The 24986-nt window shown below is 44.5% G+C and overlaps 1 protein-coding gene across 2 annotated transcripts in view; it reads right to left on the reverse strand.

The window, feature by feature from the left end:
- Positions 1-24735, reverse strand: part of AGPAT1 (1-acylglycerol-3-phosphate O-acyltransferase 1) — a 125910-nt gene extending 101175 nt beyond the window's left edge. Inside the window, exons 1-2 of one of the 2 annotated variants that reach the window (XM_077483770.1) lie at positions 2499-2861; positions 136-192 (exon numbers count right to left, since the gene is read on the reverse strand). Coding sequence is in view for 1 of the 2 variants with exons in the window: in XM_077483764.1 (XP_077339890.1) it covers positions 24590-24720 (131 nt within the window). In the remaining variant the exon portion in view is untranslated. Of the gene's footprint in view, positions 1-135; positions 193-2498; positions 2862-24589 lie in introns of those variants that run through there. The other variant, XM_077483764.1, reaches the window with a different exon arrangement.
- Positions 24736-24986: the final 251 nt, after the last annotated feature.

The raw sequence follows: 24986 nt of genomic DNA on the forward strand, positions 1-24986 counted from the left end.
GTTTCTGTTGCATGCCATCTGGTGTGCCCCTCCCCCCTCTATTATATACCCCCCCCCCTTCCCTCCATCATATAAGATGATAGAATTTACAGATACGCAGCAGTCATAGCCGGTCCTGCGGCCCCCATGACTAACCTGAAGACAGAGGGTCCCGGCCAGGCGTCTGCTCTTCCTGCTGCGGTTCAGCGATGCCTGGGATGAGAGAAGAGAGAGGATTGGAGGCAACGATGATCCAGCCCCTGATACATTGTAGACTCCTACAGTGATGTGTCTGGAGAGGGTGACACCGAGCTCTACACTGACACCGACCACCCCCCCCCCTCCTTCCTGTGTACATCACCCCCCTTCCCTCTCCTCCCTGTATACATCACCCCCCCCCCCATCCCTGTGTACATCACCCCCCCCCCCTCCCCCATAATCTGACAGCTGGCTCTGTCTGTGCCCAGGGGCACAAAACCTGGACCCAGATGAGTCACTGATGGCCAACCCAGGGCCTCCGACTGCCAACAGTGCCAGGGCTGATAAAGAGGAACTACAAGTACCAGCAGGACCCGCTAGATCCCGAGGAGCTACACTGTGCCAGCAGCTCAGCTTCAAAGAATCTACAAATGCCAGTATGGACAGATGTTCTGCCACTGCTGCCAGGGCACACTGGCTCATGAAGTTCCTCAATCCTTGTAGTTCCTCGTTAGGGCAGGCTGTAGATGCATTGCATGGTATGCTGGCTCTTGTAGTTCCCAAGCAAGGGGCACTGGCTTTTCTAGTTCTCCAGCTGGGCATGTTGGCTCAAAACAATTTTGCATCAGGGCATGCTGGCCCTTGTAGTGCCCCATCATAGCACACGTGGTTGTATTCAATGGTATGCTGGCTCTTGATGTTCCCAAGCAAGGTGCACTGGCTTTTGCAGTTCCTCAAATGCTTTTGCATCGGACATGCTGGCCCTTGTAGTTCCTCAGCGGGGTACACCAGCCTAAGTCGTTGCTGAACATGACATGGAGGTCCAAGCTGCCTCTTAGCGGGGCACGCTGGCACTTGCTCAATAGCGCACACTGCTTCTTGTAGTGCCAAAGCAAGGTGCGCTCATATTTGTAGCTCCTCAGCGGGGCGCTCTGCCCCAAATACGTGACAGAAAACTTGCTGGCTTTTGTAGATCCTGTTGAGGGCCCGCTATAGCTATAGTGATGGTCTGGCTGGCTCTTGACATGCCCAAGCAAGGTGCTCTGGTTTTTGTAGTTCTTCAAAAAGGACGTGCTTGGGTATCATCAACAAGGCACAAGGCATGTAGTCTCGCCTGGCAGGGAAAACTACGCTTAACATTTAATGCCGGAGTATTGTAGTTCCTCAAAAAGAATACACAGTGCTCGCCGACTCTTGTAGTTCCTCAAAGGGATACACAGTGCTGCATGCTGGCTCTTGTAGTCCCCAAGCAAGGTATTTTGGGGCTCTTACCCTCATCAAGGCACACTGACCCAAATACGTCATCAGAATATGCTGGCTCTTGTAGTTCCTCAGCAGGGCACATCAGATCATGTCTTTTGTCAACAGCGCACGCTGGCTCTCATAGTTCCTCAGAAGGAAACACTGGCTCTTGCAGGTCTTATAAACAGCACTGCTGCCATTTGTAGTTCAATACTGCATGATGGCTTATGTAGTTCCTCCTCAACAGGGAGTGCTGTCTCTTGTAGAACACTGCGCGCTGGCTCTTGTCGTTCCTCAACCCTGCAAGCTGGCTCATACCATTCCTTAGATCTGCACACTGGCCTTTGTAGTTCCTCAACAAGGAACACTTGTTTTTGTAGATTCGCAATCCTACAGGCTGGCTCATGTAGTTCCTCAACAGGGTAGGCTGGTTCTTGTAGATCCACGATACTGCATGCTGGTTCTTGTAGTTTCTCAACAGGACACGCTGGCTCTTGTAGTAAATACAGCACGCTTGCTCCTATAGTTCCTCAACACTGTATGCTGGCTCTTGTAGTCCCTCAACAGGGCACCTGTCTATTCTCAGCTGGGTGTCCCGATCATATGTAGACCTACCCATAATCAATCTGCAACCCCCCCCCCCCCCCCGACTCATGACCCCCCCACTCCCCTCCACCTACAAGAACCAGCGTGCCCTGTTGAACTACAAGAACCAGTGTGCACTGGTTCTTGTAGTTCCTCAACAGGACACACTTACTCCTATAGTTCCTCAACACTGTATGCTGGTTCCTCAAGAGGGCACCTGTCTATTCTCAGCTGGTGTCCTGATCAGATGTAGACCTGCCCATCACCCATAATCAATCTACAACCCCCCCCCCCGACTCGTGACCCCCCCACTCCCCTCCAATCATGGAAGTTTCCTGTAGTTCTCCTGACCCCCCCCCCCCCCCCTACCTGTCCTCGTCTCCTCTCCTCTCCTCTCCTCTCCTCTCCTCTCCTCTCCTCTCCTCTCCTCTCCTCCTCCATAAATGCAGACATAACAGTCAAAACCCAACAGCAAGCATTAACCCATTACTAACTGGAAGGGGTGAGCGCAGACCATCCAGCGGAGAAGGTGGGGGGTCCAGCTCCAGGAGCAGCTCCTCTTCAGGGGCCCAGACAGGTATAGGGGGGGTGGGGGGAGGGGGGAGGAGATAGAGAATGGCAGGGAAAAGGGAGAAGAGATCAGACTACATACAATGACAGCCCAGGGAGGGGAAAGGAGGGAAAGGGGCAATGGAGGGAGAGCAGGGAGGGGGGATGGAGCCACAAAAACCCACAACACCAATACAAGGAAAGAAATCAGGAGGAGGAAAGACGTGTCTTAAAGGGGGAAACCCCCAGCTGAGGAGAGGAGGAGGAGGAGGAGGAAGAGAGGAGCATACAGACCGATACCCAATGCTGTGTGCAGACTGGATGAAGAGGGCCAGTCAGCCAGAAGGAGGAGCCGCCGCAAAGCATTGTGGGAATAGTAGTTTGGTGGCTCTGGTCTCTTCCTGCAAAGCATTGTGGTCTCTGATCTTTACCGTTTAGTCTGATCCCTATGTGCTCTGATCCCAATCTCTGATCCCTATGTGCTCTGATCCCAATCTCTGATCCCCAATCTCTGATCCCTATGTGCTCTGATCCCAATATCTGATCCCTATGTGCTCTGGATCCCAATCTCTGATCCCTATGTGCTCTGATCCCTATGTGCTCTGATCCCAATCTCTGATAACAATCTCTGATCCTATGTGCTCTGATCCCAATCTCTGATCCCAATCTCTGATCCCTATGTGCTCTGATCCCAATATCTGATCCCTATGTGCTCTGATCCCAATCTCTGATCCCTATGTGCTCTGATCCATATTTCTGATTTCTATGTGCTCTGATCCCAATATCTGATCCCTATGTGCTCTGATCCCAATATCTGATCCCTATGTGCTCTGATCCCAATCTCTGATCCCTATGTGCTCTGATCCCAATATCTGATCCCTATGTGCTCTGATCCCAATCTCTGATCCCTATGTGCTCTGATCCATATTTCTGATCTCTATGTGCTCTGATCCCAATTTCTGAACCCTATGTGCTCTGATCCCAATATCTGATCCCTATGTGCTCTGATCCATATCTCTAATCCCTATGTTCTCTGATCCCAATCTCTGATCCCTATGTGCTCTGATCCCAATCTCTGATCCCTATGTGCTCTGATCCATATCTCTGATCCCTATGTGCTCTGATCCCTATGTGCTATGATCCATATCTCTGATCCCTATGTGCTCTGATCCCTATGTGCTCTGATCCCAATCTCTGATCCCTATGTGCTCTGATCCCAATCTCTGATCCCTATGTGCTCTGATCCCAATCTCTGATCTCTATCTCTGATCCCTATGTGCTCTGATCCATATCTCTGATCCCTATGTGCTCTGATCCCTATGTGCTCTGATCCATATCTCTGATCCCTATGTGTTCTGATCCCTATGTGTTCTGATCCCTATGTGCTCTGATCCATATCTCTGATCCCTATGTGCTCTGATCCCTATGTGCTTTGAGCCATATCTCTGATCCCTATGTGTTCTGATCCATATCTGATCCCTATGTGTTCTGATCCCTATGTACTCTGATCCATATCTCTGATCCCTATGTGTTCTAATCCATATCTGTGATCCCTATGTGTTCTGATCCCTATGTGCTCTGATCCATATCTCTGATCCCTATGTGTTCTAATCCATATCTGTGATCCCTAGGTGCTCTGATCCATATCTGTGATCCCTATGTGTTCTGATCCATATCTGATCCCTATGTGCTCTGATCCATATCTCTGATCCCTATGTGTTCTGATTCATATCTGATCCTGGCTGCTGCCTCTGCTCCTTAACCCTTTATAAGGCCTGATTCACACCTATGGCATTTTTAGTGCTTATTGCAGATTTACTCTACAGAACGTGTTCCATAGGAAGCCATGATAAATGGACTGCAGTGCAAACCTGCAAAATGCAAAAAAGCACTAAAAAACGCCATAGGTGTGATCCAGGCCTACACTTCCCCCGAATTATAAACAGACGTTCTACTTCCCAGATCACTTTCCCCTACGTTGGTCCAGTGACACTGCAATGCGTGCGTTTATCACGCGCCAACACATGTGCATTGCTGTGCGTTTTTCACATGCACTGCAATACTTTTTTTTTTTTTTTTTTACTGCAGTAAATTTTATTTGTAAGGGCTCATGCACGCAGGACGTTTTAAAAAGCCATTTTTTTCACATTTATTCACAGGGCGTTTATTATTATTAATTTTTTACTTTTCAGCCCTGGCATTTTGAAAACATCCTGTGAATAAATAATAATAAATGTGAAAAAACAGGCTTTTTTTATTGCTGCCATTTTTAAAATGTCCTGTGAATAAATAATAATAAACATTAAAAAAAGGGCATTTTTAGCGCTGGCATTTTTAAAATGTCCTGTGAATAAATAATAATAAACGTGAAAAAACGGGCGTTTTTTGCTCTGGTATTTTTAAAACGTCTTGTGAATAAATAATAATCAACGTGAAAAAACAGGTGTTTTTATCGCTGGCATTTTTAAAATGTTCTGTGAATAAACGTGAAAAAATGTGCACTTTTAGCGCTGGCATTTTTAAAATGTCCTGTGAATAAATAACAATAAATGTAAAAAAACAGGCTTTTTTTATTGCTGGCATTTTTAAAACGTCCTGTGAATAAATAATAATAAATGTAAAAAAAAAAAGGGCATTTTTAGCGCTGGCATTTTTAAAATGTCCTGTGAATAAATAATAATAAAAGTGAAAAAAATGGGCGTTTTTAGCTCTGGTATTTTTAAAACGTCTTGTGAATAAATAATAATAAACGTGAAAAAACAGGTGTTTTTATCGCTGGCATTTTTAAAATGTTCTTGTGAATAAACATGAAAAAATGGGCACTTTTAGCGCTGGCATTTTTAAAACGTCCTTTGAATAAATAATAATAAACGTAAAAAAACGTTTTTTTTTTTATTGCTGGCATTTTTAAAATGACCTGTGAATAAATGTGGAAAACAGGCATTTTTAGCTCTGGCACTCTTAAAATGTCCTGTGAATAAATAATAATAAACGTGAAAAAACAGGCGTTTTTAGCACTGGCATTTTTAAAATGTTCTGTGAATAAACGTGAAAAAATGGGCACTTTTAGCGCTGGCATTTTTAAAAAGTCCTGTGAATAAATAATAATAAACGTAAAAAAAACAGGCTTTTTTTGCGCTGCTATTTTTAAAACGTCCTGTGAATAAATAATGATAAACGTAAAAAAAAAGGGGGGCATTTTTAGCGCCGCCATTTTTAAAACGACCTGTGAATAAACGTGAAAAACTGGCGTTTTTAGCTCTGGCATTTTTAAAACGTCCTGTGAATAAATAATAATAAACATGAAACAAACAGGCGTTTTTAGCGCTGGCATTTTAAAAATGTTCTGTGAATAAACGTGAAAAACTGGCGTTTTTAGCTCTGGCATTTTTAAAACGTCCTGTGAATAAATAATAATAAACGTGAAACAAACAGGCGTTTTTGGCGCTGGCATTTTTAAAATGTTCTGTGAATAAACGTGAAAAACGGGCACTTTTAGCGCTGGCATTTTTAAAACGTCCTGTGAATAAATAATAATAAACGAAAAAAAAAGGGGGGCATTTTTAGCACCGCCATTTTTAAAACGACCTGTGAATAAACGTGAAAAACTGGCGTTTTTAGCTCTGGCATTTTTAAAACGTCCTGTGAATAAATAATAATAAACGTGAAACAAACAGGCGTTTTTAGCGCTGGCATTTTTAAAATGTTCTGTGAATAAACGTGAAAAACGGGCACTTTTAGCGCTGGCATTTTTTAAACGTCCTGTGAATAAATAATAATAAACGTAAAAAAAAAAACAAGCTTTTTTTATCGCTGCTATTTTTAAAACGTCCTGTGAATAAATAATAACAAACGTGAAAAAACTGCCTTTTTTTATCGCTGCCATTTTTAAAACGTCCTGTGAATAAACGTGAAAAACGGGAGTTTACAAATAAAGTTGCTGCAGTTGAAAAAAAAAAAAAAAAAAGTACGTTTAGTAATCTTTTGACATTAGTGTTATTGCACGTTTTTCCCACGTTTTTGGCCTTAGTGTTTTTTCATTAAAAACACTATAATGGAAAAATGGCAAAAAAACGGCAAAAGCAGTTTAGCCATGTTTTTGCCATTTTTTTTTTTTTTTGTTTTTACTGCCCCTAAACACTTATGCCCCCAATGCCTCTGACAGTTTGTGTGCATGCACACATAGGCTAACATGGAGGGGCGTTTAGAGGCAGTTAAAAAAAAAAAAAACAGCAGCTGTAAAAACATCCTGTGTGCAAGAGGCCTCAGCTCTGGTTCACACTGGTGCCTTTTGACATATCAAACCGTATGTCAAATCGGCGGCAATTGCCGGCAATGGCACTACCCTAATCAGTGCGCCGCTTCATTTGCGGCGCCAAACTGATTGCAAAAAGTAGTTTCTGTACTACGTTTTGCGATATCCGGGTGCGATTTCCATTGACATCTGTGCAGAAACCCGCACAGATGTCTGTGAAATCGCCGCCGAAATAAGGACTGACATGCGGGCTTTATTCCCGCAGCTCAGTGTGAACCTGGGCTTAGGCTCCATGCACACTGGATGCTAAAATAATCTTATAAAAACGCCAGTAGCTTTGTAGTGAGTCTTTCAACGTTTTTTTAACATTTTTTCAACAGCCTTTATTCGCATTTTTTAATGTTTTTCAGGGTCAGCATTTTTTTAGCATTTTTTCAATGGATCAAAAACGTAAAAGAACACTGGTGAGCTACATTTTTTGAGCGTTTGGCGTTTTTTTGTAGTCAGAAAAACAACTCCTGAACGCGATTTTATGGCGTTTCAGAAAACAGCCCATAAACTCCACTGCTGATAAATATCCAAAAACGTCCACGTGTGCATGGACACATAGGATAACATAGAGGGGAGTTTATGGGCTGTTAAAAAAAAAAAAAAAAACGCACAAACTCACAAAAACGGACGTTTATGAGCTTCAGTGTGCATGGAGCCTAAAAGTAACGTCAGCAGACTGTTTTCACTCCGGAAGGTTTTACCCCCCGTTTATGACCAATAGCACTGCGCTTTAACTGGCAATTACACGGTCATGCAACACTGTATGCAAATTCCATTTATATCATCCCCCCCCCCCCCCCCCCACAAATAGAGTTTTCTTTTGGTGGTCTTTGATCACCTTTGCAGTTTTTTATCTTTCATTATATAGACAAAAAAATACAGAACATTTAGAAAAAAAAACTATATTTTCCACTTTCTGTTATAAAACATATCCAATAAAATCAAATTTCTTCATAAATGTATTCTGCTACATGTCTTTGGTATGAAACCAGACTGTGTTTTTGGGGACAGTATACTATTGGGGACACTATCGGGGTTATTTACTAAAGGAAAATCCTAAAGGTAAGAGGCAGGCTGTGCTTGAGAAGGGGGCATGTTTAAGAGGCAGGCTGTGCTTGAGAAAGGGGGCGTGTTCAAGAGGCAGGCTGTACTTGAGAAGGGGGCGTGTTAAAGATGCAGGCTGTGCTTGAGAAGGGGGCGTGTTCAAGAGGCAGGCTGTACTTGAGAAGGGGGCGTGTTTAAGAGGCAGGCTGTACTTGAGAAGGGGGCGTGTTAAAGAGGCAGGCTGTACTTGAGAAGGGGGCGTGTTCAAGAGGCAGGCTGTACTTGAGAAGGGGGCGTGTTTAAGAGGCAGGCTGTGCTTGAGAAAGGGGCTTGTTCAAAAGGCAAGCTGTACTTGAGAAGGGGGCGTGTTTAAGAGGCAAGCTGTACTTGAGAAGGGGGCGTGTTCAAGAGGCAGGCTGTACTTGAGAAGGGGGCGTGTTTAAGAGGCAGGCTGTGCTTGAGAAAGGGGGCGTGTTCAAGAGGCAGGCTGTACTTGAGAAGGGGGCTTGTTCAAAAGGCAAGCTGTACTTGAGAAATGGGCGTGTTCAAGAGGCAGGCTGTACTTGAGAAGGGGGCGTGTTAAAGATGCAGGCTGTGCTTGAGAAGGGGGCGTGTTCAAGAGGCAGGCTGTACTTGAGAAGGGGGCGTGTTTAAGAGGCAGGCTATACTTGAGAAGGGGGCGTGTTCAAGAGGCAGGCTGTACTTGAGAAGGGGGCGTGTTTAAGAGGCAGGCTGTGCTTGAGAAAGGGGCTTGTTCAAAAGGCAAGCTGTACTTGAGAAGGGGGCGTGTTTAAGAGGCAAGCTGTACTTGAGAAGGGGGCGTGTTTAAGAGGCAGGCTGTACTTGAGAAGGGGGCGTGTTTAAGAGGCAAGCTGTACTTGAGAAGGGGGCTTGTTTAAGAGGCAGGCTGTGCTTGAGAAAGGGGGCGTGTTCAAGAGGCAGGCTGTACTTGAGAAGGGGGCTTGTTCAAAAGGCAAGCTGTACTTGAGAAAGGGGCGTGTTCAAGAGGCAGGCTGTACTTGAGAAGGGGGCGTGTTTAAGAGGCAAGCTGTACTTGAGAAGGGGGCGTGTTCAAGAGGCAGGCTGTACTTGAGAAGGGGGCGTGTTTAAGAGGCAGGCTGTGCTTGAGAAAGGGGGCGTGTTCAAGAGGCAGGCTGTACTTGAGAAGGGGGCTTGTTCAAAAGGCAAGCTGTACTTGAGAAAGGGGCGTGTTCAAGAGGCAGGCTGTACTTGAGAAGGGGGCGTGTTAAAGATGCAGGCTGTGCTTGAGAAGGGGGCGTGTTCAAGAGGCAGGCTGTATTTGCGAAGGGGGCGTGTTTAAGAGGCAGGCTGTACTTGAGAAGGGGGCGTGTTAAAGAGGCAGGCTGTACTTGAGAAGGGGGCGTGTTCAAGAGGCAGGCTGTACTTGAGAAGGGGGCGTGTTTAAGAGGCAGGCTGTGCTTGAGAAAGGGGCTTGTTCAAAAGGCAAGCTGTACTTGAGAAGGGGGCGTGTTTAAGAGGCAAGCTGTACTTGAGAAGGGGGCGTGTTTAAGAGGCAGGCTGTACTTGAGAAGGGGGCGTGTTTAAGAGGCAGGCTGTACTTGAGAAGGGGGCGTGTTTAAGAGGCAAGCTGTACTTGAGAAGGGGGCGTGTTTAAGAGGCAGGCTGTGCTTGAGAAGGGGGTGTGTTAAAGATGCAGGCTGTGCTTGAGAAGGGGGTGTGTTAAAGATGCAGGCTGTGCTTGAGAAGGGGGCGTGTTCAAGAGGCAGGCTGTGCTTGAGAAAGGGGCGTGTTCAAGATGCTGGTATCTTGAACCACGCTAACACCATTCAGCTTCTGTGTTTTGTGTGGTGAGTTTAGAACAAAGAAGAAAGATGACTGGAAGAATCAACCAGGTACTTCAGATGGAAGAAGTACATGAAAATTATAAAGACTGTGATTTATAAAATACATTGCAGCTGGAGATGGTGGCGGTGTGAGACTTTAGCTCCGCTGGAGCAGCTAACGATTCCACCCGTGATCGTAATTCACCCGACCAGACCCCAGCAGCACCGTTATCCCAGAGGAGGACCAGGAGACAGCTCACAAACACCTCCATAGCCGCCCGCTGATGGAGGCAGTGAGAAGGCCCCAGCTCCACTGCCTACCGGATGGACCGCCGGAGCAGCTAGCAACCCACCACATGTCTGCAGCACACCCGGCCGAATTCTTGCTGCCTCTCCCACTCGATGGAAAGGCAAGGAGTAAGCCTAAAAACCCCCTCTCTCGGACACTCCTAGGCCGTTGCACCGCCACCGCCACTGACAGAATATTCAGGGGACCCCATCCTGGTGACAAGGTTTTCCACCCTGTTAGAACAAGGGCTTGAAAAAACAAACAAACGCATAACCTCTGATTTGAAACATGAATTTCAGGAGCTGGGCTTCCGCATAGGAACAATAGAGAAGACACTGGAAGACACCATTACCAGAACCAATCAAAACACTAAATGTGTTGAGGGCATACATAAGAGATTGGACAATGCGCTAAATAAGATTGACGACCTGGAATATCAGTCTTGCCGATATGATTTTCGGGTTCATGGCATCCCAGAATCCTTTCTTGATGCTGAAGCTATCGTAAAAACGTATTAACCATTTCATTCCTGACATACCTTCCCACAAGATGGAGCTGGATAGAGTCCACAGGGCCCTGATCGTGCCCCGGGATGATGGACTGCCAAGGGACATTATAGTGAAGCCTCATTATTGTGTGGTCAAAGAGCAAGTCATGAACAGAGCTAGAGAAATAGCTGACCTGCAATTGTGGGACCACAAATTCCAGATCTTCACTGACATTTCACCAGCTACTATTCAGAAGAGCAGAGCTTTAAAACTTTGCTACAGCCCCTTATAGCCCAAAATATGAAATACTACTGGGCCTTCCCTTTTCGAATGAATTTTACTTTCTGCAACAAGAAACACTCTTTCTCCACATTCCCAAAGGGTGAAGTCCAGATGAAAAAACTGGGACTTATATCCGTGGATATGGAGAAACCCCCCCGCTCCTGCCAACTTAGATTGCCTGCCACCAAGCCCACGCAGAGTCCTCCTCCCCCAGTGTGGCGCTCCACCAGAATCCAAGCCAGGCTCAAAAGCAGACTCCCATGAAAATGAAGGAAAAGATGGCTCTTGAGTTTGATGGGACATGGAGTGGAAAAGTCTTTCTTCTTTTTTTTTTTCTCTCCGGTTGTTTTCCAATTTTTCATTGATCCTATGGCAGGATCACGGATAGATCATTTAGGATACTTCCTGAAATTTTGTTGCTAAAAGTGGGAATGAGGGACCATGATATTTAGGTTATACTTATTCATATGTCCCTTTTCTCGCTACTCAGGGGGTCTTCTGATTCCCACAGTTATAGCTCCTTATGTTAATGTTGATATTTTTCAAGGTGGGTTAAGGCCAATGGCGGTAACAATACGCACAGTTTGTCTTTGTTTCCCTCCACCAATGAGGGGAGCAGAGCCAAACCAGATCCTGGGCTTGCCCCAGGGTGATGTTTTTAGACACCCAGGGGGACCTTTCTCCCTGGTTTGGAATATATTTAGTTGAAGTTACTGTCTACTATTAGATAATATCTGTTGATTTCTTATTTACAGGACAGTTCTACCATTAGAATTCTTCTGAAAAACGTGTTTTTTGTTGTTCCGTTTCTTTTTCAAGTCTACTTTTTCTTTTTCTTAACATTTCCCCCTTTTCCCTTTACTCCGGGTCCCCTCGGAACTGAGCCTTCAGCTGCTGAACGATACTGCGAACCAGGAGGAGGTTGGTGAGTGATCCTTCTACTTGCTTTGTGCACCATGGCAGACAATACTACAGGGGTCTCCTTCAAATTTGTTACCCACAATGTTAAAGGGCTAAATTCTCAGTTAAAACGAAGGATGGCCTTCCAACACTATAAATCTCTACGGGCAGATGATCTCCTCCTTCAGGAGACACACTTTCCGCCAACATACAACCCAACATTTTTACACCATTATTACTCCCACTTCTACTTGGCAAATGGCCCAGGGAAGACAGGCGGTGTGGAAATCTGCTTCTCCAAGCATTTTTCTTTCCCTCTGGAAAAGAAGATCTGTGATCCAGAGGGATGCTATCTAATGCTGGTAGGGCATCTGGAGGACTCCCCAATTCCATTGCTCTCCTATTACACTCCTAATGCAGGTCAGCTTCCCTTCTTTAGAACTTGCTGTGTACCCTAACATGAGGGGGATGGTACTCTTAGCCCCCGTACACATGGTCGGACATTCCGACAACCAAATCAATCGGATTTTGTCCGAAACTGTTGCATACACACAGTCGGACAAAGTTGTCAGAAAATCTGATCGTACTTAACGTGATGACGTTATTTCGTTAGGACGGGACTACGTTCAGGCTAGTAGCCAATAGCTTTGGTCTAGGAATTTGATCTGAGCATGCGTGGCACTTTGTCCGATCGGAATTCTCTACACATGATCGGACAAAGTCCAATCGGATCATGTTGTCGGAAAATTTTATAGCCCAGCTGGAAAACTTGGTCTGTCGGATACTCCGACGGAAACAGTCCGATGGAGCCCACACACTGTCTGATTATCCGACAACACGGTCCTATCGGACATTGTCCATCGGAATGTCTGACCGTGTGTACAAGGGCTAAGCAGGGGATTCCAGTGTAACCCTAGACACCATCTTTGACAAGACCAGAAGGTCATCCACCACTGCCAGGTATTACCCTAAAATTGGGTCCAAATTAGCAAAAATGTTACATTACCACAACCTGACTGATATCTAGTGGGAGCTCAACCCTTTCCAGGAAAGATTACACGTTTTTTTCCAACGTTCATCGAACCTATACCAGAATCGATCACTATTTTACCAATCCTGAAATGATACCCCTCTTCCAGGCAAGTAAGGCCTCTTTCACACGGGGCGGATCAGTAATGATCCGCCCCGTGATGATCCGCTCGCTCAGCGGGGATCGCTCCGTTGTCCCCGCTGAGCCGGCTGCGGACAGGGCGGTCTCCGCACACTGTGTAGGGACCGCCCTGCCAGCTCTCCGCTCTCCTCTATGGGGATCGGATGAGCACGGACCGTGTGTCCGTGTTCATCCGATCCGCTCTGCAGACGGATAGAAAAATAGGATTTTCCTCCGTCTGCAGAATCGGACTGTTGCTGAGGCGGAGGAAATCGGGTGTCTGCGGATGTTCATCCGCAGACACCCGCTATCCCATAGGGATGAATGTATGCCCGTATTTCATCCGCAAACGGATGGATGAAATACGGACATATCATCCGCATGTGTGAAAGGGGCCTAAGATAGTAGACGCGACATAGTCAGACCACTCTTTGCTCTGGACATCGTGTGACTCTTTACAATTAAATAGGGGTCCTGCCACTTGGAGACTGAATGAATCACTCTTGAGTAATCCGTCAGTCTGTTTTGATATAGAACAAAATCTTAAGGTATATTTTTCCTCAAACAAACTGGAAGACACATCACCAGTGATCAATTGGGCGGCCCACAATGCCATGATCAGGGGTTACCTGATTCAAATAGCATCCCATCTCAAGAAAATCTCAAACACTCTTATTTATGAAAAGAGTTGTCTGACCTACAGACCCGACATAAACAAAACCCAAATTTAGTGTTGAAAATATTTTTATTGAAACATTTCAAGTGAAAACAATAAAACAGTAACCATCATGAGGCAAATGCAAGCAGGAACAGTAACAGGAGTACATTTATGGCGGGCCGGCTAATGACTATCGGCCACAGCCGGTCCCTGTCGGGAAGCTTGGAGAGTAGGGAAGACGGCCTGTTCTCCGATCCACGAGGCCACAGTAGTGAGAAATACTCATGGGTTACTACATGAGACAATGTTTAATCAATAGCATAAAGAAGACAGAACGAGAGAGAGAAGGGGAAAGGGAAGAGAGGAGCAAAATAAAGAGGAACAAAGTGGTAGAGGGGAAAGCTGAATAGCAAGAAGAGAGGAGAGGGGAGGTAAGGGGGGGAAGGGGAAGGGATATGGGTAAGGGGGGTAGGGTAAGAGAAAGCCCACAGTGTCCCTATGCGTTCAAGATTTGGTTCATTAAGGTGTCAGAGGAAGAGAAGCGGAGCCAGATCGACCATTGAGATATAAATTTGGTGTAAGTGTCATTATCCAGTGCCAACATCTCCTCCATTCTCATGGTGTCATTCATAATTGATACCCACCGTGACAATGGGGGAGTATTCGTCGTCTTCCAATAAGCAGGTATCAGTTGCCTAGCAGAGGACATAAAAAAACGGAGCAATCTTTGTCTCTGCGATTTAATAGACCCGGGCAGTATTGAGAGTAATGCAATTTTCGGAGAGATAGGAACCGGAATATCAGCTAAAAGATTATAACATTCAAAACCCTGTGTCCAGAAGGGGCGGATCCTCTCACAGTCCCACCAGACATGTATATAAGTTCCGACTGAAGCTTCACAGCGCCAGCAGGTGGCTGGTGTAGACGGGAAGATTTTATGTAAAGTAGCAGGGTCTCTGTACCATCTGGACAATAGCTTGTAGTTCTTTTCTTGAGAGTAGCAGGAGATGGTTGACTTATGTGTGAAATTAAAAAAGGTTTGCCATTCCGGCACAGAGATGTCTTCACCCAAATCCGCAGACCACAGCCTAGTGTAATGTGGGAGTTGATCATGTGCTAAAGTCTGCAGTAAGTTATATAAGGAGGATAGTAGGTGTTTGGGAGTTTCTGGGAGCGAGCACAGTTCCTCGAAGTTGGTAAGCTTGCGATGTATTTGAGAGGAGGAGTGTAGGCGTTTGGTAAATGTGGATACATGTAGGGCCGTGAGCCAATCTCCGGAGTCTGCCAGGGGGACCGGGTTCCCCTGAGAAGGATGTACAAATGTGCAAGCTTGCGGCCACTCCGTACGCTTAAAGGATCCTATTGAGGCTGCCCCTGTACTTTGTGGTAAAGCAGGATGGTCAAAGAGGGACGTCAGGGGGCCCGGATCAGAGGAGAGGGTGGTGTTTAGCCCTGTTTTATACCACAGCTTCAAGGAGGCCAAAGTCAGTGGGGATAAGGATGTCATATGAGAGTAGTCCTGTTTGTAACCCCATAGAAGAGCTCAGAGATCTACAGGAGAAAGGTCCTGTTCAACGGTCACCGAGGTCTTGCAGGGAGGACGGGGGAACCATTCTATGATGCGAGTCATATGAGCAGCTGTATGGTAAGTCTCAAAATCAGGGAGGCCTGTTCCTCCCATAGTCTTCGGAAGTGTAAGCAGTTTAAATTTAACTCTGGGGAGGCCCCTGTTCCACATGAATCTGATGGCTAGCGAATGTAGGGAGATAAAAAATGATTTGGGGACGTGGATGGGGATTGTTTGAAATAAATACAGGAACTTGGGTAGAGTGTCCATCTTTAGGATATTAATCCTTCCGAACCAGGGCAAGGGAGATCCCCCCCACTCCTCAAGGTCCTTCCGTATACAGTTAAGCAGGGGAATATAATTCAGGGAAAACAAATTAGCTAGGTTGGAGGGTATCATGACCCCTAGGTAAGAGATACCCTTGGTCTGCCATTTAAATGAGAAGTTGGATTTTAGAAGGGACAGTGTGGAGCGGGTGAGGGATATGTTGAGGGCTTCTGTCTTAGCAATGTTGATCTTAAAGTTACTATGGATACCAAAACGTTGAAATTCTCTGAGTAGGGATGGTAGGGAGATGTGTGGATTCTGAATATACACAAGCAGGTCATCAGCATACAGGGAAAGTTTGTGATGTGTAGACGGAGTTTGAATACCGAGAATGGCACAGGCCAAATGTCGTATGGCACAGGCCAAATGTTCAATGATGATGACAAAGAGGAGGGGGGACAGGGGGCAGCCCTGTCGGCTACCGTTTGCAATGTCAAAGGGGGCTGATGTGGTACCGTTGACTAGGACTGTAGCTGAGGGTCGTGAATATAGGGACATAACTTTAGAGATGAAGGGAGCTCCGAGGCCAAGTTGTTCTAGAGACAGCTGTAGAAACCTCCAACTGACCCTATCGAAGGCCTTTTCAGCGTCGAAAGATAAGAGGCAAGCTTTCAGGTTTTTAGGTTGGATCAGGGATATAAGATGTATCGTCTTGGTAGTGTTGTCCCTTGCCTCCCTGCCAGGGACAAACCCCACTTGATCATTATAAATAATTTTAGGTAGTAGAGGGGACAGACGGGTAGCCAGAACTTTTGCGAATAGCTTAATATCTATGTTGAGCAGGGAGATGGGCCGATAGCTGCTGCACTGGGATGGGTCCTTGCCTGGTTTAGGGATAATAGAGATGTTAGCAGATAAAGATTCCTTGGATGGGAAGTTAGAACTGTCTACCGAGTTAAAGGCTTTTGTCAGAAGGGGTGCAAGTTGGGGGGCAAAAGTTTTGTAAAACCGGGGTGTAAAGCCGTCAGGGCTCGGGCATTTTCCCACTTTAAGGCTGCTTTCACACTGGGGCGGGAGCGGCGTCGGCGGTAAAGTGCCGCTATTTTTAGCGGCGCTTTACCGTCGTTTTAGCGGCGGTCTGTGGGCGCTAGCGGGGTGGTTTTAACCCCCGCTAGCGGCCGAAAAAGGGTTAAACCCGCCCGCAAAGCGCCGCTGCAGCGGCGCTTTGCCGGCGGTATTGCCGCGGTGTCCCATTGATTTCAATGGGTAGGAGCGGTTTAGGAGCGGTGAATACACCGCTCCTTCACCGCTCCAAAGATGCGGCTATCAGGACTTTTTTCACCGTCCTGCCAGCGCATCGCTCCAGTGTGAAAGCCCTCCGGCTTTCACACTGGAGTGAAAGGGGCCGGTTTTTTTCAGGCGCTACACAGGCGCTATTTTTAGCGCTGTAACGCCTGAATACTGCCCCAGTGTGAAAGCAGCCTAAGGGCTTTGATGGCCTGTAAAAATTCAGAGGTAATTAGGGGCTCATCTAAGGTTGTCGTGTCCAAACAAAACCCAAATTTAGACCTTAGATACAAAATAGACTCAATCCAGCTAGGATTGAATCTCTGCCTGATGACTAGGGCAGAAAAAAATCTTAGATGGTCTCAAGCCTCCTACACGCTAAAAGATAAACCGGCACCATGTTAGCCCATAAACAAACACCTCAAGTCCGCAGGATGGAAATCCCTAAGATTAGACTCACGAACGGCACCCTGACACAAAACCCACTAACGGTAATGAATTTGTTCCACGACTACTATTCTTCGCTATATGGTGTGCAGAAGAATGTTTCAGTTGGAACCGTGGACGATTTTATTAAAGATCTCACCCTCCCTTCTCTCTTGACCTCCCATCGGGAGATTTTGGAGGGGGAAATCGCGAAAGAAGAGGTGCTGGCGGTAAGTAAACAAGCTAAGACCTCTAAAACTCCAGGTCCAGATGGCTTCTCTACGACCTATTACAAAAAAAATGTGCTACCCAGTTGGCCCCCCATCTTCTCTGGTTCCTTATGGCAATACGAGACAGCACAGCTCTTGATACAGACTCTAACAAATCTAACATATGTTTAATTCCAAAACTGGACAAGGACCATACTGACGTGGCAAATTATCGTCCAATATCCTTGATCAATAACAACTTAAAACTCCTGACCAAAATATATGCGAATAGAATCAATTCATTTTTAACACAATACATTCACATCGACCAGGTAGGATTTGTACTGGGTAGACAGGCTGCAGACCAGATTAGACGGGCCATAGACTTGATTTCTGTAAGGGGTTCTAATTGGGATGGAGGGGATAATCGATGGGGCATGCTATTGTCATTGGACCTACATAAGGCCTTTGACACTCTATCCTGGCCTTTTCTGTTCCACATATTGAGGAAATGGAATTGTGGACCAAACTTTCTTAATTTAATAAGTGCTTTATATTCAAATACGCCAGAATTATTGAGTTTGGTCGTACATCGGACTTCAAATCCAGAGAGGAACTAGACAAGGATGTCCTCTGTCACCACTCCTCTTTGTGATTGCAATTGAGACACTGGCAATAGCCATTATATCTAACCCCAATATATCCATGGTATTGAAAGTGGCGGCAAGACACATAAATGTGGAATATTCGCAGATGATATGCTACTATTCATATCGGATACTAGCATGACCCTACCCAATTTATTTGCCCTAATGTCCAATTTCGGACACATTTCTGGGTTGAAGGTAAATCAATTCAAATCAGAGGCTCTAAATATAAACCTCCCAGAAACAGTCTTAAACTCTATACGGCCATTCTTCTTATTTAAATGGTGTACGCAGGTGCTCCCATATCTCAGAGTCAAACTGACTTCTGATATCACCACACTGCATAGAGCAAACTACATCCCTCTTTATGAATCAGCAGAACATGACCTGAAAAATTGACAAACACATGATATTTCCTGGATGGGTAGAATAGCAGCAGTTAAAATGACCGTTCTCCCTCAAGTACATTATTACTTTAGGTTCCTACCAATGTCGGTCCCCCGGTCTTCTTCCGGAAGTTACAATCCCTGATATATAAATTCATTTGGAACAAGGGAGGCTATAGAGTAGCCCGTTCTACCCTGTATAGATCTAAATGGCGAGGTGGACTGTGAGTTCCGCATTTTCTGCGCTACTATAGCGTGGTACAATTGGTCCAAATATATCAAATCTTTGACGAAAGATACAGACCTGATTGAGTCCACTTAGGCCAGCTCCACCATTCCCTTAAATCTCCTTATGTGGCTCCCTGCGAAGGAGCGTCAGCCAGTATTGAGTCTCTCTTTGTCCCACTCCCTGCTTCTGTGGGACACAGCATGTAAATTGTACCCCTTGCAATCCACTCACTCGCCAGCGGCTCCACTTTTCCATAAGCCTCCCTTCATCCTGGGCCAACAAAGTACTCAATTCACCTGGTGGGTCAATAAGGGGCTCTACAGAATTGCTCACTTCATATACCATAAAGGGATAAGACAGCCCAGCTACTGTAGGGAAACTTTAGAAATGCCCTCCATGGAGACATATCGCTTATGCCAAATTACACACTTCCTACAAACCTTAATCAGAGATGGGGATATCACTGTCAGGACCCTCTTTGAGAATAGATGTCTGAAGGGGCTAGAATCACGGGGAGCGATCACGGAAATCATGTTCAACAACCAGGGTACCAAACGGCATGGGAAGCGGATCTAGGGGAGATAACTAAGGAGGTGCACAAAGGCATACTCAACACCTCATTAGTTGAGGCAAACTATAAAGTGTTATCGCGTTTGTACCTTGTTCCCACAAAGCTAGCGAAATTGTACCATGGTACCTCAACCCTATGTTTTCGGGAATGCAGACATGAAGGTAATATCTATCATGGTGGTCTTGCCCGAAGGTCCGACGGTTCTGGATCAGAGTGTTTAACCTAATTTACTCGGTGACTGGACAAAATATACCCAGAAAAGCCAAAACGGGGTTGTTTAGCGATCTCCCGGAGGAGAGCCCTAGACATCTGTGTACTCTTATATTCTTCATTCTTTTAGCGGCTAAAATAACCATTACACGTGCATGAAAATCGCCCGTAATCAATATTGCACTGGTGAAACACAAAATATCATGGATCATGATCAATGAAAAACTGACTAGTATTCGAAAAGATAGGGAAACTAGTTTTGAAAAAGTGTGAAACCCCTGGATAGCTTATCTCCAGGCTCCTTGTGAGTGGCTGGTTCAAAATACCCGTAATGAAGGGACCTACCCAACCCTACTCTTTTCTAACTCCCCCCATTCAAACGTACCCCCCCCCCCCCTTTTCTTCTCCCTTTATTTTTTTATATATTATTATTTACTTGTTCTGAGTGCTGTAATGACAAATGGCAAACTTCTGATAGGATGCTGTTAGGGGGACGATAAAGTCTCCTCAACTTTGCTATATTCGTAATTAACATGTTTTAGTAAGGTTTAATGGATCAAGAAAATGTATCCTATAGGATAATGCATCCCTGTTGTAACTATTACATGACACTTAATGAAATATAAATATCTATATGTTGACTTAAACCTGTAATAAAAACCATTGAAACAGAAAATGTAAACCATCACATAGAAAACCAAATAAATATTTAGGGTAGCATGTACTTTACCTACTTGCCTCCCGCTAGCAATACATTTAATGCTAGAGGGCGGCACAGCAATTTACTGGTACATCGCGTTGTACTTCCTGGTTTTTGGGAGCACATGTGTGTGATCTGTCTTGTGATTGGACATAGTACAAGTTTTTCAGCAGGTTACAGCCAATGATTTGCATTCATTCCAGTATACAGTTTATCTCATAGTTTGTAGGCGCTATAACTTTCAGGCAAACCAATTGATAAACACTTATTGGGGATATTTTTTTTTTGTACCAAAGACAAAAGCAAAATACATTTTGGCCTAAATGTATGAAGAAAAAACCCAGTGGTGATCAAATACCAGCAAAAGAAAGCTAGAAAGCTATATTTGTGTGAAAATAATTTTATCAATTTTATTTGGGTAAAGTGTTGCAAAAAGCAAAAAATAACTTGTCGTTAAAGTGGTTGTATAGTCAATTTAGGTACTTTTACCTACAGGAAAGCCTATAATAAGGCTTACCTGTAGGTAAAAAAAATATCTCCTAAACCTGTACAGTTTAGGAGACATTCCCCTCGCAATGCACCGCTGACTGCATGCGCACAGGGGATTCTCGGATGAAAGTCTGGCAGACGCCGGACCCTGCCGGGAAAAAATCTCCCGTGTGCATGCACGGGAGTGACAATATCACGGCTCCGGCCACTCACAGCGCCAGAGGCGCGATACCCGGAAGACACGCCAAGGGAACATGTCAGCTCCCTCGGTGTAGATCGGGACAGATGTCGGGGCCTCGTTCTAAGGTAAGTATTTCATAATGAGCTAGTATGCGGTGCATACTAGCTCATTATGCCTTTTCCTTTGCAGGTGAGTTAAAAAAAAAAAAATTCTGCGGGTTTACAACCGTTTTAATGAAGGGAGTAAAACCTTTCCGGAGGTCAAGTGGTTAAAGTGAGCCTGCCTTTACTATAGTCACATGACCATTCCACTGCCCCGACCAAGGAGGTCCTAAACACCATGCATGGGAGCCTTACATTCAGACTAAACCTTTGCCTAGACTTCTAGAAGAGGCAGCGCCAGTCACATGAGCAGAGGGTGAGGATTATCTAAAAAGTGAGTGCTTTTCCCGTGACTTCATGGAAAATTTGATTTTGTTGGCAAAGACAGAAAATCATATCTGGCTGCACATTTCAAATAAAAGACCTTTTAATTTTTATAATCCACATAGTTGCGCCGGCCTTTTTCACGTCACTCAGAACCAAATAAATTGGAATAAGCACTCTGAAGCCGCGTACACACGGGCGGACTGTCTGGCCAACTTAGTCCGTCGAAACACATTTCAGCGGACAATCCGCTCGTGTGTGGGCTTCAGCGGACTTTTTCAGCGTGCAGTCTGGCGGACTAAGTATTTCGGAATTTCCGTAATATTGTCCGTCGTACTTTGGTTTCAGCGGACAATCCGCTCGTGAGTAGGCTAGTTCGACAGACTAAGTATGGCGCATGCTCAGAAAGGATTTACACGGCGAAAGGTTGCATTGCTGTGTATTGGACTTCCTATTTCTAGTCCCGTCGTACGTGCTGTACACGTCATCGCACAAACTTTCGACGGACTGTTTGTGCATCCGTGTGTGGTCAAGTCTGTTCATTCGAAAGTAGGACGGACTGTCCGTCGGATTGTCTGACGGACTTAGTTGGCCATACAGTCCGCCCGTGTGTACGCGGCTTAAGTCTTCAAATCTCAGATTTAGGACTTTTCGGCAAATATGGATACCGGCCCCTATAGGGATTTAGTTAGAGAGACAGACTGATGGGGTAATGCCCCGTGCACACGATCCGATTATCGGACAAAAGATATTTTTATTTGCATGCTAATCTCACGTCGAATCTGATTTACTAAAGTCCCGAAAATTCCCGCACGACAGAAAAAAAAAATTCAGAAGTGATGTCATGTGTTGTAATACATTTGTATTGCATTTTCGAGAGATAGCAGTACTGATTAAACGAAAATCGTACGATCTGGCACTGTACAAAAAAAAATTCCACGCATGGAATAATATCGGATGACCTGTCCTGATCGCCTCTCGAAAGCTCTGTACAAGCGATCTGATTATCGTACGATCGATTCAAATGCGGCATTTTTCGTACGATTTTCGGATCGTGTGTATGGGGCTTAAGATGGAAGCCAGGATGAAAATTAGACATGTGCAATTCGTTTAGTTCCGAATTAGTTTTTTTGACAAATTCGTTAATTTCGAAATTTCAGAATTTCCAAATTCAGAAATTTCCAATTTCCGAATTTCCGAATTTTCAAATTTTGGAAATTCAGACTTCGGAAAATCCGAATTTTCGGAAATTCCAAATTTTTGGAAATTCCACATTTTTGGAAATTCCAAATTTCGAAATTCGGGAATTCGAAATTTCGGAAATTGGAAAATTCAAAGATTTGAATTCCGGAAATTCCGAATTTTGGAAATTGGAAAATTCAAAGATTTGAATTTTGAAAAGTCAAAATTTCGGAAATTCGGAAGTTTGTAAATTTGATATTTTGTAAATTAGGAAATTCGAGAATTCAGAAATCTGAAAATTTGAAAATTTGGAAATTTGAAAATCCAAAAATCTGAATGAAAATCTGAAAATTCAAAAGAATGAAAATCCAAAAATTCTAAAACCCTACAATTTGAAATAATAACTTACTAATAAAAACTATTAAATTATAGATATTGGAATTTCCTTTCAAATTTGGCTGTTAGTGAATGTAATGAATATGAATTTATCTGAAATAAATAATGCCGTGTCTAAACAAATTGAATGTAACGATCTAATAATAATAAATAACAATAATAATAATAAAAACATTTTATTATTGTTATATATTTTATTAATTTGAAAGGAAATTCCAATACCTATAATTTAATAGTTAGTTATTATTAGTTAGTTATTATTTAGAATTTTACTGGTTTTCTTTCTTTTTTTCAGGTTTTCGAATTTTCGGATTTTAAAATATTTGAATTTCCGAATTTCCGAATTCGAAAATTCTGAAATGTGAAAATTCGAGAATTTGAAGGTTTGGAATTTCAAAATTTGGATATTCAAAAAAATATGGAATTCGGAAATTCTAAAATTCTGGCCAAGATATATGGTTGTGTCCAATCACAGCCCAGAGCTCTGTGTTGCTAATCAACACAGGGCTCTGTACTAGGGTTGCCACCTGTCCGGGATTCTACTGGACAGCTCGGGTTTTAAATCCCTATAACAGCCACCCCTCTGCATTTTCTGCTCTCTAAAGTCCGATGGAGCATACACACGGTCGCATTTTCCGACCGAAAGCTCTCATCTGTCTTTTGCTGGCCGAATTTCCGATCCTGTGTATGGGGAGAGAATTTACCTTCCAAGGGGTAGATTTCCTCTCACTTCCTGTTGTCTCCTTCCATTTATAAGTAGAAGTTGTTTATAAGTTGGATGTTTGTAACTAGGGGATCCATTTTACACAAACCAATCAATATACACTTATTTGGAATTTTTTTTTTTTTTACCTAAAACGTAGCAGAATACATATCGGCCTAAATTTGTGAAGATTTTTTTTTCTTTTTTTTTAATCTGATATATTTTATAACAGAAAATAGAAAATATCTGGGTTTTTTTTTTTTTCAAAATTTCTGTCTTTTTTTCATTTATATGATATAATAAAAAATAAATAAATAAACAGCGGTGATTAAATATCACCAAAAGAAAGCTCTATTTGTGTGAAATAAATGATATACATTTTATTTGTATACAGTGTTGCATGACCGCGCAATTACCAGTTAAAATAGCGCTGTGCTGAATAGCAAAAAATGGCCTGGTCATGAAAGGGGGTAAAATCATTTGGAGCTCATTCATTAAAAAAAAGTGTATTTTTGATTAACAATAAATGAAGTACCCGAAGTCTATTTTTATATTAGCTTCCCATAGGGGGCGGAGTGGGGGGAGGGGCTAGCAGTGTGAACCACATTTAGGGTTTGTTGACACAAGCTTTGGTCTCTGAAGAGTGTTCTGCATCCGGATCGCTCTTCAGAAAGCATTTGGCAAGTGGAGCTGTATCATCGACCTGCTGCCTGCTGTATCCCTGCCCTAGGGCACCACAACGGCATGCACTGCACACAGCTGTGGGGTGTTTGCAGAGTGGCACCATTTAAAGGGTTGTGCTACACCAGCTGGAAGCAACAGGGGGTATAATTCCTGCAGTATGCATACACCCCCCCCCCCCCCGGCCTCTGTCCCTACAGCTAAAGTGGGTAGTGACTGAGGTGCGTTAAAAGTGCCTCTCAACCTCTGGATTTTACCGCCCCCCTCCCTGTGAATGAGCCCTCTGAGTGGTATTACATTGCAGTGTGCTGTCAATCTAAGGGCTCATTCGCACCATCAGCGGCGTTATACTATGGCCGCCAGTGTGCGGTGCGATGAAGGGAGCGCTCCCAACGTGTTGCAATCGATGCTTCGCACTTTTTACTTTTTTTTCAAAGACAGTGAGAGAGTTCATCACTGAGATGCTAATCCTTCTTTGTCCAATCAGCAGGCTCGGGGCAAAGTGGCGACCAAGTGAGATTGTTTGTATCTTTAATAAAGAAAAGTGAGGTCACCCACCTGACTACGCAGCGCGGCAGATGTAGCTGAATCTCATAGCCTGCTGGAAAGGACTGTAAATCTTTTGTTGCATATACATATTTCAGCTGTGGGTCGGAGTTCAGCTTTAAATGCGACCGGTCTGACTCCATGATGCGTCTCGAACCGCTCGGCCCTTTTTTACCGGTCTCCATTTAACCCTTTCCACAGATCTGTCTCCCAATGACTCCCACCATCCTCCTGTACAGCAGCTGCAGCTTCTGATCTCCCATCCCGTCCATTCTTCTGATCCTAAACCACCGCAGCAGAATGTCGCACTGACCGCATTTCATAACAACATCACCAATCCAAAGGTTGGACGATGTCACTTATCAATCAAAGGTCTCGTCTACTAATCACATGTCCGTCTGTTAGCCAA

This window comes from Lithobates pipiens, unplaced genomic scaffold, assembly GCF_037356315.1.
Source record: "Lithobates pipiens isolate NorthernLeopardFrog02 unplaced genomic scaffold, aLitPip1_a1.2 Scaffold_1, whole genome shotgun sequence".
Taxonomy (NCBI): domain Eukaryota; kingdom Metazoa; phylum Chordata; class Amphibia; order Anura; family Ranidae; genus Lithobates; species Lithobates pipiens.